The following is a 13,189-nucleotide window of genomic DNA, read 5'->3' on the forward strand; positions in this document are numbered from 1 at the left end:
AGCCAGTGGTCTCTGTACGAGCAGAGATTACGCTCTTGTACATCAACAGAAATTAATCTGCCAGTATAGAAGCTTCCGATAGTGAGTGCACTTTTCGTTTAGGTTAACAACAATGCGTTCGGGTAAGCAATTTGTAAACTCCAACACCAGTAACCCCCAAAGTTTTGTTTTGTTCGGCCTCGAGTCTGCGTGACTCCTGTTCGGCCTCGAGTCTGAATTTACGCATCTCCAACTGGAGAGTCTCTTGCCTGATCTGTTCTCTCCCTTCCGCCTCCACTTGGAGCCGTGTTGAACAGACATCCCTTCTGGTGTCACTGTCTGACAGCGGGGAGAGTGGGTCGAAGCGGGGCAGTGTGGCTGGAGCCTTGGCCTCGCCCTCAGACATGGACGGGCTTACAGGAGCAGCAGCCACATCCCAAACAGAAGCAGGAGGTTTAGGCAGTGGCAGTGGCAGCACAAGCACCTGGTCCTTCAACAAAACATCTAACACAAGTTTTCTGAACTCCGCTTTAACTAAACTCTTCTGTATGGTTAAAGAAAAATGGTCAGCCAAAGCCAGTAAATCCACTTTACGGCATCTATCAAAATCCGGCAACGTGGGGTTAGCCAAAAAGGCATCCAGATCAAATGTAGCCATCCTGTGCTAGCAACACAAGCCAACAAATACCGAACTCTACACCAGCCGATCGCACAATCACAGCTGGACAGTTCAACACTGAACTAGACACTTAAACCAAGGTGCATGAGTGGCATGGGTATCAATGAGATATCCCGGATGAGCCCCCACGTTATGTTACGAACCCTGTGGCTCTAGGAGTCCAGGGTGGATGGTACAGAGACCCGTAACATAAAACCCATGTAAATTAGTGTAGGGTAAATGAACAGTGAGAACAAACGACACAGACAACCAAAGATACCGAGAAACATAAAACGTTTTTTTATAAACACATGTTAAAGGGTTTAGGGAAAAGGGGCTGAACTGGACCCAATAAATGAAATAATATAGTAAATAACACCCCTAAAATGAACTTGCCTGCCTCAAGAACTGCTTAGCTGACTAATACTAAAATACTGTGGGTGGTCCGCTCAGTTGTAACTAGTGTTTTTAGACAACGTTTTCCTACGGGTAGTGTATGCCCAAGGGTGACTTGCTAAAAAATACATTTTCCCAGGGACACAGGGACAAACAAAAACACACATGTTGAACAGGGACTAAACAGCAAATGACACCAAACAAAACACCCCAGCAATACATACTCACATGAAACTGGACAAAGTAAAATGTAGGTGTTAAACTAAGTGATCTATGAATGAACGAAGTGTCTGTCTATCAAAAATGGTGTGTATCTCAAGAGTGTCAATGTCCATGTGGGGTAAAGAAAAAGTCTCTGGGAGAAGCAACTGACTGGGTTTTTAAACCAGGGATGTGTGATGTGATTGGGTAATGGAAAAAGGAACAGGTGGTGCAATTAGGAGGGGTATCTACTGATTGGTCCACCTCAGCAGTCAGGCGATGCACTCATGACTGCCAGGTGGGAAACACCAACGAGCACAATCAGGAACATAAAGGACACCTGGGGAAACGGCAGGAGGGGAAAAACACCAATGAACATAACAGGGTAGCTGCATGCATAACAGATACCTGTGTTAACACTTGAATTAGAATTCTCATCTAGCCATTCACTCTTGGTGTTGTAGAGAGATTACTAGAAACTGAAGTAGATCAACCACCCTAGAAGCTGTACCTTTCATGACGCTACAATTGAAAAGCAGACCGGCAGCTGGAATCTTCAGGTGTTGTCTTGATCTGCAACACAACCAGGAAGACTTTGGACAGTAGCAGCAACAAGTCTTTAGAGCCTGGTACTCGGGAGGTGTGGGCCAAGACTTAATGTCCTCCAATTTTGAACGAAGCAGGAGACAAGAACATTTAGGGACTGCATTCCTTAGGTTTACAAAGATTTACAGTGGATAAGGTGAACTGACCCTACTCCCCCAGCACAATAATATAGCAGCATAAGACCTTGGGGCTGAGACAGGGGGGTCCAGTGACACTTTGGCCCTATCTGGCCCTATCTGCCGATTATTGCCAGTAGAGTTCAGCCCAATTGCACAACAACAACAAGCCAGTGACTCCGCCCCCAAATAGCATTGGGGGGAGGGCAACCCAGTGCCGATGAGAGCCCACCTGGCAAGACAGCAAGTGTGGACAGTATCAAGACAGCAAGGGTGGACAGTAACAAGACAGCAAGGATGGACAGTAACAAGACAGCAAGGGTGGACAGTAACAAGACAGCAAGGATGGACAGTAACAAGGCAGCAAGGGTGGACAGTATCAAGACAGCAAGGATGGACAGTAACAAGACAGCAAGGATGGACAGTAACAAGACAGCAAGGGTGGACAGTAACAAGACAGCAAGGGTGGACAGTATCAAGACAGCAAGGGTGGACAGTATCAAGACAGCAAGGGTGGACAGTATCAACCCTACTGGTCACCTTCACGCCCGCGGGCCAGACTGCACTTAATCATAGACCATACTGAAGAGATTAGTCTTTAGTAGACACTTGAAAGTTTGCACTGAGTCTGCATTTCTAACTTTTATTGGCAAATCATTCCAGAGTAGTGGAGCTCTATGAGAACAAGCCCTGCCTCCAGCTGTTTGTTTAGAAGTTCTAGGTTCAATTAAAAGGCCTGCATCTTGCTATCTAAGGTTACGTGTAGGTATGTATGGCTGGATCATTTCAGTGAGGTAAGCAGTAGCAGGTTCATGTATTGCTTTATAGGTTAACAATAAAACTTTAAAAACAGCCCTAGCCTTAACCTGGCAGCCAATGTAAAGTGGCTAGTGCTGGAGTAATGTCTTCAAATTTTTTAGTTCTAGTCAGGTTTGATCCCGGTAAACAACATCAACATATCCTATCATTATGATCCCGGTAAACAACATCAACATATCCTGTCATTATGATCCCGGTAAACAACATAATCGTATCCTGTCATTATGATCCCGGTAAACAACATAATCGTATCCTGTCATTATGATCCCGGTAAACAACATAATCGTATCCTGTCATTATGATCCCGGTAAACAACATAATCGTATCCTGTCATTATGATCCCGGTAAACAACATAATCGTATCCTGTCATTATGATCCCGGTAAACAACATAATCGTATCCTGTCATTATGATCCCAGTAAACAACATTATCGTATCCTGTCATTATGATCCGGTAAACAACATCAACATATCCTGTCATTATGATCCCGGTAAACAACATCAACATATCCTGTCATTATGATCCCGTTAAACAACATCATGGTATCGTCAGCATGGTATGTCGCTTGACACATTTGCATCATATCGCTAGGTTCAGACATTCCAGCACCATGCCTGGTCTGTCTGCTTTCTATCAGCAATTCCATATACATGTCTGCTAGTTTTAGCAACAGTAACTATGGGAAGGCGTGGAGAGAAGCAATGAATAAGCACTGAGAACGAATGGGAAGGGGTAAATCATTGGGATGGACCTTTGTAGGTCAGACCAATCGGGTAGGCAGTCCAATCAGGTGCTGCAACCCACACAAAAGGCAGTATAAGCTAGTGTGCGTCCCTGCAACAGCGCCAGATTGAGTAGGAACGCAAGGCTTTATCATGGTGGTTGTCATAATGAACAATATCAATGAAATGTCTACAATGTCTGTTGTATGTATGATCCCAGTTCAGCACCTTTGTCTTTCTGTGGTCTCCTGTCTGTTTAACTGAATGTATCTCAATTGCAGAATTGCCAAGAAGATGCTTTTGGCCCAAATCAAGGCCAATTACTCCTCAGGAGCCGAGGAGAGCTCTGATGATGATGGACAGGAGAGAGACCCAGAGAAAAAGGGAGAGGAGGAGGATGAAGAGCCGGAGGAAGAGGAGGGTCAGCTATATTTAGAATTAGTTTTACTCTCATTTGTTTGTAGTATGTTGGAGTGATTCTTCAGTGTTCAGTGTTATGATGTCACTAGAATGATGTAAAACAGTGAACCACCCCTCTTCCCTTCAGATGATGATGATGATGATGATGATGATGATGGCGACTCTGCCTCTGACGTGGACGTGAAGAAGGGTGCTGGGCGCCGCCACCGGCTCCTCCGCCACAAACTGAAGCTGAGCGAGGGAGAGTCTGGAGACGAGAAGCCGGCCAAGGGAAAGAAGGAGACAAAGACAAAAAGGACCAGGCGGAAAGGTCTGTCTGGGTGGCTGAGTGCCTGTCTGTTTTTGTCTGTTTTCTCTGTGGATACACTCATTTTTCTCTGAATTTGAATTAATGTCCTCTTGTTTCTCCTTTGTCCGTCTACCTTTTCCTTTGTCCGTCTTCGTCCGTCTACCTTTTCCTTTGTCCGTCTTCGTCCGTCTACCTTTTCCTTTGTCCGTCTACCTTTTCCTTTGTCCGTCTACCTTTTCCTTTGTCCGTCTACCTTTTCCTTTGTCCGTCTACCTTTTCCTTTGTCCGTCTACCTTTTCCTTTGTCCGTCTACCTTTTCCTTTGTCCGTCTACCTTTTCCTTTGTCCGTCTACCTTTTCCTTTGTCCGTCTACCTTTTCCTTTGTCCGTCTACCTTTTCCTTTGTCCGTCTACCTTTTCCTTTGTCCGTCTACCTTTTCCTTCGTCCGTCTACCTTTTCCTTCGTCCGTCTACCTTTTCCTTCGTCCGTCTACCTTTTCCTTTGTCCGTCTATTTTTTCCTTTTTTCCGTCTATTTTTTCCTTTGTCCGTCTACCTTTTCCTTTGTCCTTCTACCTTTCCCTCCCAGTTGGCACTGATGACTCTGAGGATTCAGACTTTGAGGAGTCAGCTGGCAGCAGCGAGTCTGGAGTGAGTGAGGTGATCAGTGAGGAGTCAGAGGAGGGGGGCAGCCGCAGGAGGACAACTCGCTCCTCCAAGAGGAAAGACAAGAAGAAGGAGGAAAGGAGCTACGCCCAGAAAAAGAAACGGCGAAGGATCAAGGTTCAGGACGATTCCTCCGAGGAGAAGGTATGTGGGACAGGAGGTGTATGCGCTCCTTTCAAACAAAATGCTTCAAGAAGTCTGAGTTTGGTTGGGGGCACAGATTGATTAATCAATGTGTGATTAATTACCATAACATGGGTCACACTCTCTGATTGATTGGTTTGGTGGGTTTCTAAGGGGCTGAATTTGAAAGGTTAAGCCTTCTGTCCTGCAGGATGATTCTGCGTCAGGGTCAGGAAAGGAAGATGGAGACACTCCCAAAGGTCAGAGGAAGAAGATCAGAAAAATCCTGAAGGATGACAAGCTGAGGACAGAAACGAGGGATGCCCTGAAAGAGGAGGAGGAGAGGAGGAGGCGCATCGCTGAGAGGGAGCAACTGAGGGAGAAACTCAGAGAGGTAAAAAATCCACTGTTTATAAAGTCTTGTATCAGCCATTGCCAGGGTGTATGTATATTGTCGATGTAAAAAATGATGGGATGTTCTACTCTAAAATCGAACTGGTTGTATTATGGGATTAGTAGGGCAACAGCTGGCCACAGTATGAGTTGTGTCCCTGGCTGGGTAGAATAATGATTGGCAGAGAACTGATATGGAGCAGCAGTGAAGTGAGAACATCTCTGACATTGAAAGTCCACTAAAACTCTGAGGCTTTCCAGACTTCATAGTGATGAACTGAGGGAAAGGGGATTTCAGTTTTTTATAATAAAAATGAAATGTTGTGCAATGCATTGCCCAAAAGTATCAGCTCAGGGGATGAGAGAGACACGTCTGTGTGGAATGTCGACCTTGATAACAGTCTTGGAACTAGTTGGGCTTTCGTGAAGCATCAGGGTTTTGTCACATTGACTGGAGATTTGTTGCTGTCAAGAGGATTGTGTTTCTACTGTTTATTTAAAATATCTGCTGAAATAGGGAATGACTCTTCCGACTGCACGTTTTTGTTTAAGAAACTTAGACCACTAGAAATTGGCTAAATAGGAATGTTAACAAACGTATCAAATTTGCTTTGATTCAGACTCAGTTTTCTGTTTCTACTGGGTCATAAATGTCTGGTCCATAGGGTTCTGTTTCTACTGGGTCATAGAGGTCTGGTCCGTAGGGTTCTGTTTCTACTGGGTCATAGTGGTCTGGTCCTGGGTCATAGTGGTCTGGTCCGTAGGGTTCTGTTTCTACTGGGACATAGTGGTCTGGTCCATAGGGTTCTGTTTCTACTGGGTCATAGTGGTCTGGTCCGTAGGGTTCTGTTTCTACTGGGTCATAGTGGTCTGGTCTGTAGGGTTCTGTTTCTACAGGATCATAGAGGTCTGGTCCGTAGGGTTCTGTATCTACTGGGTCATAGAGGTCTGGTCTTTTGTCTTCCGTTTCTACTGGGTCATATAGGTCTGGTCTTTTGTCTTCTGTTTCTACTGGGTCATAGAGGTCTGGTCTGTAGGGTTCTGTTTCTACTGGGTCATAGAGGTCTGGTCCGTAGGGTTCTGTTTCTACTGGGTCATAGTGGTCTGGTCTGTAGGGTTCTGTTTCTACTGGTTCATAGAGGTCTGGTCTGTAGGGTTCTGTTTCTACTGGGTCATAGAGGTCTGGTCTGTAGGGTTCTGTTTCTACTGGGTCATAGAGGTCTGGTCTGTAGGGTTCTGTTTCTACTGGGTCATAGTGGTCTGGTCTGTAGGGTTCTGTTTCTACTGGGTCATAGAGGTCTGGTCTGTAGGGTTCTGTTTCTACTGGGTCATAGAGGTCCGGTTTGGAAACCAATCCACCTGTCACTTCCAGCTGAATAAATGTATGCTTTCGTATGTGTAGGTTTTAATGCTTTTAGACTAGACTTTGTATGTCCCTCCTCCGGATCAGGTGCTTGTGGTGGAGGAGGAGTCAGCCGTTGCTTGCCCAATCACAACCAAACTAGTGCTGGATGAAGACGAGGAGACCAAGGAGCCCCTGGTGCAAGTCCACCGCAACCTGGTCACCAAACTGAAACCACATCAGGTTGACGGTAAGGGATAACTTAACGTTGTGATGGGGGGGTCACCAAACTGAAACCACATCAGGTTGACGGTAAGGGACAACTTAACGTTGTGATGGGGGGGGCTCACCAAACTGAAACCACATCAGGTTGACGGTAAGGGACAACTTAATGTTGTGATGGGGGGGTCACCAAACTGAAACCACATCAGGTTGACGGTAAGGGACAACTTAACGTTGTGATGGGGGGGGTCACCAAACTGAAACCACATCAGGTTGACGGTAAGGGACAACTTAACGTTGTGATGGGGGGGGTCACCAAACTGAAACCACATCAGGTTGACGGTAAGGGACAACTTAACGTTGTGATGGGGGGGTCACCAAACTGAAACCACATCAGGTTGACGGTAAGGGACAACTTAATGTTGTGATGGGGGGGTCACCAAACTGAAACCACATCAGGTTGACGGTAAGGGACAACTTAACGTTGTGATGGGGGGGTCACCAAACTGAAACCACATCAGGTTGACGGTAAGGGACAACTTAACGTTGTGATGGGGGGGTCACCAAACTGAAACCACATCAGGTTGACGGTAAGGGACAACTTAATGTTGTGATGGGGGGGTCACCAAACTGAAACCACATCAGGTTGACGGTAAGGGACAACTTAACGTTGTGATGGGGGGGTCACCAAACTGAAACCACATCAGGTTGACGGTAAGGGACAACTTAACGTTGTGATGAACAGGGGCTGTGCTAGAGAGGATGGATCCTTAAGGTCTCTAGACTCAGTGGTTCGTACTACAAGTTATTGAAAGATAAGAAACTCTACAAACACGAATGCGAGTGAAGTGTTTGTTGTTACATACAGTAGATTAACTGGTTAAGCTAGCTAGCTGATGTTAGCTCGGCTAACTGAGACACTAACTAGAACTGTGAGGTTTCTCCTTGTCCAACTCCACTCCAGTGAAGTCATCTAGTGGTTTGCTGTTTGTGTGTGTTGCTCCTATAGGTGTCCAGTTCATGTGGGACTGCTGCTGTGAGTCTGTGAAGAAGACCAAGACCAGCTCTGGATCCGGCTGTATCCTGGCTCACTGCATGGGTCTGGGCAAGACGCTCCAGGTCAGGACAACCTCCCAACATTCCTCTCCCTCGGCTCTACACACTTATTTTTAGTTTTTTCTTCGGACATACCCAGTTTTTAATGTTCATTTGCCATGGAATCGGTGAAAGAATACACTGAATGGGTTTTTATCTGCCCTTGTTCCTCCTCTCTCCATGTCTGTAGCAGTAAATTAGGTTGGTTTTCTGACCGCAATTCCTGTACCGTCCACTAGATGCTGCTGTTTAGAAGCTTAGAGTCAGCCAGCGGGGTCCATAGGTAGAGACCTCGGACTGTTCTGGCCCGGGGGCGGGGTTATGGGGTGAGCTGGTCTGCTTAATGCCCCCACCCTTACCAGAATTTCTTAGTTGGTAAGATATCTTGGTCCTGGCGGGCCCCTCTGTGGGGCTGGCCAATAAGTAGCTCAGTAGCCCTCTGTGAATCTGAAAACATGGTGGTGTTCATCTCTGGGACCGGTCTGACTCATTCCTATACTGTCTGAGTCTACCTCCTATTCATGCCTAATATCTGACCCTGTCCTTACCAGTGCTGGCCACTAGGCAGTGACACTTCTCCAAACACTGCTGCTGCTAGAGTAACATAATGCTCTGCGAAGTTAGCTTTCTCCCTCTGACCAGTCTGTCTCTGTATATGTCAGTGGTTCTCCTCTGACCAGTCTGTCTCTGTATATGTCAGTGGTCCCTCTCTGACCAGTCTGTCTCTGTATATGTCAGTGGTCCTCTCTGACCAGTCTGTCTCTGTATATGTCAGTGGTCCCTCTCTGACCAGTCTGTCTCTGTATATGTCAGTGGTCCCTCTCTGACCAGTCTGTCTCTGTATATGTCAGTGGTCCTCTCTGACCAGTCAGTCTCTGTATATGTCAGTGGTCCCTCTCTGACCAGTCTGTCTCTGTATATGTCAGTGGTCCTCTCTGACCAGTCTGTCTCTGTATATGTCAGTGGTCCTCTCTGACCAGTCTGTCTCTGTATATGTCAGTGGTCCCTCTCTGACCAGTCTGTCTCTGTATATGTCAGTGGTCCCTCTCTGACCAGTCTGTCTCTGTATATCTCAGTGGTGCCTTTCTGACCAGTCTGTCTCTACATGTTTAGGTGGTGACCTTGGTGCATACCCTCCTGTTGTGTGAGAAGTTAGAGTTCTCCACTGCTCTCATTGTTTGTCCCCTCAACACTGTTCTCAACTGGCTCAATGAGTTTGAGAAGTGGCAGTTTGGCTTTAAGGACGAGGAGAGCCTGGAGGTAAACATTCCATGATATCTAGTTATGATGATTATGTCTGATGATGATTATGACTGGTGATGATTATGTCTGGTGATGATTATGACTGGTCTGGTGATATTGGTGTGTTTGTGTTTGAACTGTGTGTTTGTGTATTAACTGTGTGTGTGTGTGTGTGTGTGTCTGTTTGTATTAACTGTGTGTGTGCTTGTATGAACTGTGTGTGTTTTTAACTGTGTGTGTGTGTGTGTGTTTGTATGAACTGTGTGTGTGTGTGTGTTTGTATTAACTGTGTGTGTGTTTGTGTGTGTGTGTGTAGGTGACTGAGCTGGCCACGGTGAAGCGCCCTCAGGAACGGGCGTACGCCCTGCAGCGATGGCAGGAGGATGGAGGCATCATGATCATCGGCTACGAGATGTACCGCAACCTCACGCAGGGACGCAACATCAAGAGCAAGAAGCTCAAAGAGACCTTCCAGAAGACGCTGGTCGATCCTGGTGGGCAGACACACACACACACACACACACACAGACACACACACACACAGACACACACACACACACACACACACACACACACACACAACACACAGACACACACACACAGACAGACACACAGACACACACACACACAGACAGTCACACAGACACACACACACACACACACACAGACAGACACAGACACACACACAGACAGTCACACAGACACACACACACACACACACACACACACACACAGACAGTCACACAGACACACACACACAGACACACACACACACAGACACACACACACACACACACACACACACACACACACACACACAGACAGACACACAGACACACACACACACAGACAGTCACACAGACACACACACACACACACACACAGACAGACACAGACACACACACAGACAGTCACACAGACACACACACACACACACACACACACACACACACAGACAGTCACACAGACACACACACACACACACACACACACAGACAGACACAGTTGATCGTCACAGCTTTCTGAACCGTTGTCCTTCCCCCAGGGCCAGACTTCGTGTTCTGTGACGAGGGCCACATCCTGAAGAATGAGTCGTCGGCTGTCTCCAAAGCCATGAACTCTATCCGGACCCGGCGAAGAGTGGTTCTCACTGGAACCCCACTGCAGAACAACCTGATAGAGTGTACGTTGCGCGTATGTGTTTTGGGTTCCTGTTTTACTATCTTTGTGAGGATGGAAGATCCTCACTGCGACAGTTTAACAAGGAAATTCTTGTGAAATGACATTTGGCCATTCCTCACAAAGTTTAGGGTTAGAGTCAAAGTTTAGGCATTAACCCTTTGATGCGTACGATCACACCTGTGTGGTTAGAAAGCACCATTAGAACATCTGGGTACAAGTGATCAGACCACATTAGTATTTACTCACATTTAGCTTCACCTGTCTGTGTTTAAAACTTTACACCGACAGGTGAAGTGAATAACACTGATGATCTCGTTATCATGGCACCTGTCAGTGGGTGGGATATATTAGGCAGCAAGTGAACCTTCTGTCCTCAAAGTTGATACAGCCCTTGTGGGGGTTTCCCGGTCTGCGGTGGTCAGTACCTATCAAAAGTGGTCCAAGGAAGGAAAAGGATTTACACTATGAAATTAACAAAGTAGAAACCATCCAAACTGGGACAAGAAGGGTTACTTACTTACCAACACACAGCCAAAACCACCAAGGTCATATTCTGCTAAATCATACAATGTCTGACACAAAAACAAAAGATATTAGTGACTAGAACTACTCACCACATCCTGGGAGAGTTGACAGCCGGTCAAAATCATGGGTAAAAACCTTCTAGAAGTTACAGAAGGTAGGTAATGTTTGTGGGCGCTACCATGATTGTTTATTAACCAAATATAAAGGTGATAAGATAAAACACTGCGATGTAGCTAAAACACTCAACATTGTCTTCAAAAACCAATTTTTCACAGATTATATTTGTCCATTACTAAATATGTAAGAATCAGAATTCATAATTCGTCATTAACTTTTGAGAGCTTCTGCATAATAATGTAAATAAATGATTTTCTGATAGTTAGCATATGTTTTATTGATATGAGTGAAGCGTACCAGTACCTTTTGCGCCCCCATCCTCAAAAAAAAGGTCAATAATTATTCAGCATACTTTTTAACAGTATTATTGCCGGTAGTCGTTTGCGAATTTGATTTTAGCCTGTCCAAATCAGAAATTGGATACATAAGTAGATAGCAGCGTGGTGCTTTGGGGTAGCTGTAAATGTATTGTGACGTCATAATCAAATTCTGAAATACTGAAATCACCTACAAAAGAACTCATGCTGGGGGGCTATTAAGAGATGTTTGAAACTAGCGCGTGAAAAGGTTAAGGGTTGAGCTGTTGCATAATGGTTAGGTAATTGAGGGTTCAGTTAGGTTTAAGGTTAAGGGTTGAGTCATTGCATAATGGTTAGGTTATTGAGGGTTCAGTTAGGTTTAAGGGTTGAGTCATTGCATAATGGTTAGGTTATTGAGGGTTCAGTTAGGGAAAATTGGAAATATATGTTTATTTACACTTGTTTGTGTGTGTCTTTAACCCTGTCCAGACCACTGCATGGTGAACTTCATCAAGGAGAACCTTCTTGGTTCAGTCAAGGAGTTTAGAAACCGTTTCGTCAACCCCATCCAGAACGGTCAGGCTGCTGACTCCACAGACCAGGATGTACGTATCATGAAGAAGAGGGCTCACATCCTCTACGAGATGCTCAACGGATGTGTTCAGGTATGGTGTGGGTTTGAAATGCTTAACGGATGTGTTCCGGTACAATGTGGGTTTGAGATGCTTGTCAGATGTGTTCAGGTACGTTGTGGGTTTGAGATGCTTGTCAGATGTGTTCAGGTACGTTGTGGGTTTGAGATGCTTGTCAGATGTGTTCAGGTACGTTGTGGGTTTGAGATGCTTGTCAGATGTGTTCAGGTACGTTGTGGGTTTGAGATGCTTAATGGATGTGTTCAGGTATGGTGTGTGGGTTTGAGGTGCTTGACAGATGTGTATGGTGTGTGGGTTTGAGATGCTTAACATGTGTTCAGGTATGTTGTGGGTTTGAGATGCTTGACAGTTGTGTTCAGGTATGGTGCGTGTGTTTGTGTGAAATGTTCTTGTGAAAATCATACTTTTTAAAGTTTATTAATCCTTCTCAAATAATTTTGTTCCTCCCTGTACTTTTTTTGCCACAGAGATGCCTCTGCCTTGACCTAGTTCCTCTGTCACTTTCTCTCATTCCACAGAGAAGAGATTATTCTGCCCTGACCAAATTCCTGCCTCCAAAACATGAGTATGTGATATCTGTCCGAGTCACTCCCATCCAGTGTACCCTCTATCGATACTACCTGGAACACTTAACAGGTAAAGACTACACCCTGGGCCCTGACCCCTACACCCATGACCCCTGACCCCTACACCCATGACCCCTGACCCCTACACCCATGACCCCTGCCCCCTACACCCATGACCCCTGCCCCCGAACCGTAATGGCAAAGTGAAAAGTAGTGTGTTAGTTGTTCTAAATTATTCCAAATAGAAAATAGATTTTGTAAGTGTGTTTGTTATAATACGCATAAATACGCATAATGAGTCGTGGTTCGACCAGTTATGTTTAGATGTTATGTAATTAGGTGAATGGAGTCAGGTTAAAGCCTGGCTGCTTCACAACTGTTGCCTTTATGGGAGAGTGGCATAAAGTAAATAACATGCATAAAATGTTCACTAGAGTTTGCCAGAGAGTATGTGGGAGACTCTGAGACAATGTGGAAGAAGATTATGCGGTCTAATGAGTTTCCCCCTATATGTACGTCCAAGCCTAACGCTACAAATCATCCTGAGAAAGCCATACCT

General features: G+C 45.6%; 1 protein-coding gene across 5 annotated transcripts in view; it reads left to right on the plus strand.

Annotated features, from left to right (window-relative positions):
- The window catches only part of atrx (ATRX chromatin remodeler), a 56,749-nt gene that overhangs the window by 12,518 nt on the left and 31,042 nt on the right, over positions 1–13,189 (plus strand). For 3 of the 5 annotated variants that reach the window (XM_034291707.1, XM_034291708.1, XM_034291706.1), the window contains exons 10-20: positions 3,780–3,921; positions 4,045–4,228; positions 4,795–5,015; positions 5,206–5,388; positions 6,811–6,979; positions 7,961–8,070; positions 9,160–9,306; positions 9,605–9,782; positions 10,334–10,471; positions 11,901–12,076; positions 12,583–12,700. In XM_034291707.1, the coding sequence (XP_034147598.1) occupies positions 3,780–3,921; positions 4,045–4,228; positions 4,795–5,015; positions 5,206–5,388; positions 6,811–6,979; positions 7,961–8,070; positions 9,160–9,306; positions 9,605–9,782; positions 10,334–10,471; positions 11,901–12,076; positions 12,583–12,700 (1,766 nt within the window). The remainder of the gene's footprint in view (positions 1–3,779; positions 3,922–4,044; positions 4,229–4,794; positions 5,016–5,205; positions 5,389–6,810; positions 6,980–7,960; positions 8,071–9,159; positions 9,307–9,604; positions 9,783–10,333; positions 10,472–11,900; positions 12,077–12,582; positions 12,701–13,189) is intronic. The other 2 variants (XM_034291705.1, XM_034291709.1) reach the window with 2 other exon arrangements.

This window comes from Esox lucius, chromosome 4 (genome assembly GCF_011004845.1).
Source record: "Esox lucius isolate fEsoLuc1 chromosome 4, fEsoLuc1.pri, whole genome shotgun sequence".
In the NCBI taxonomy this organism is placed as follows: Eukaryota; Metazoa; Chordata; class Actinopteri; order Esociformes; family Esocidae; genus Esox; species Esox lucius.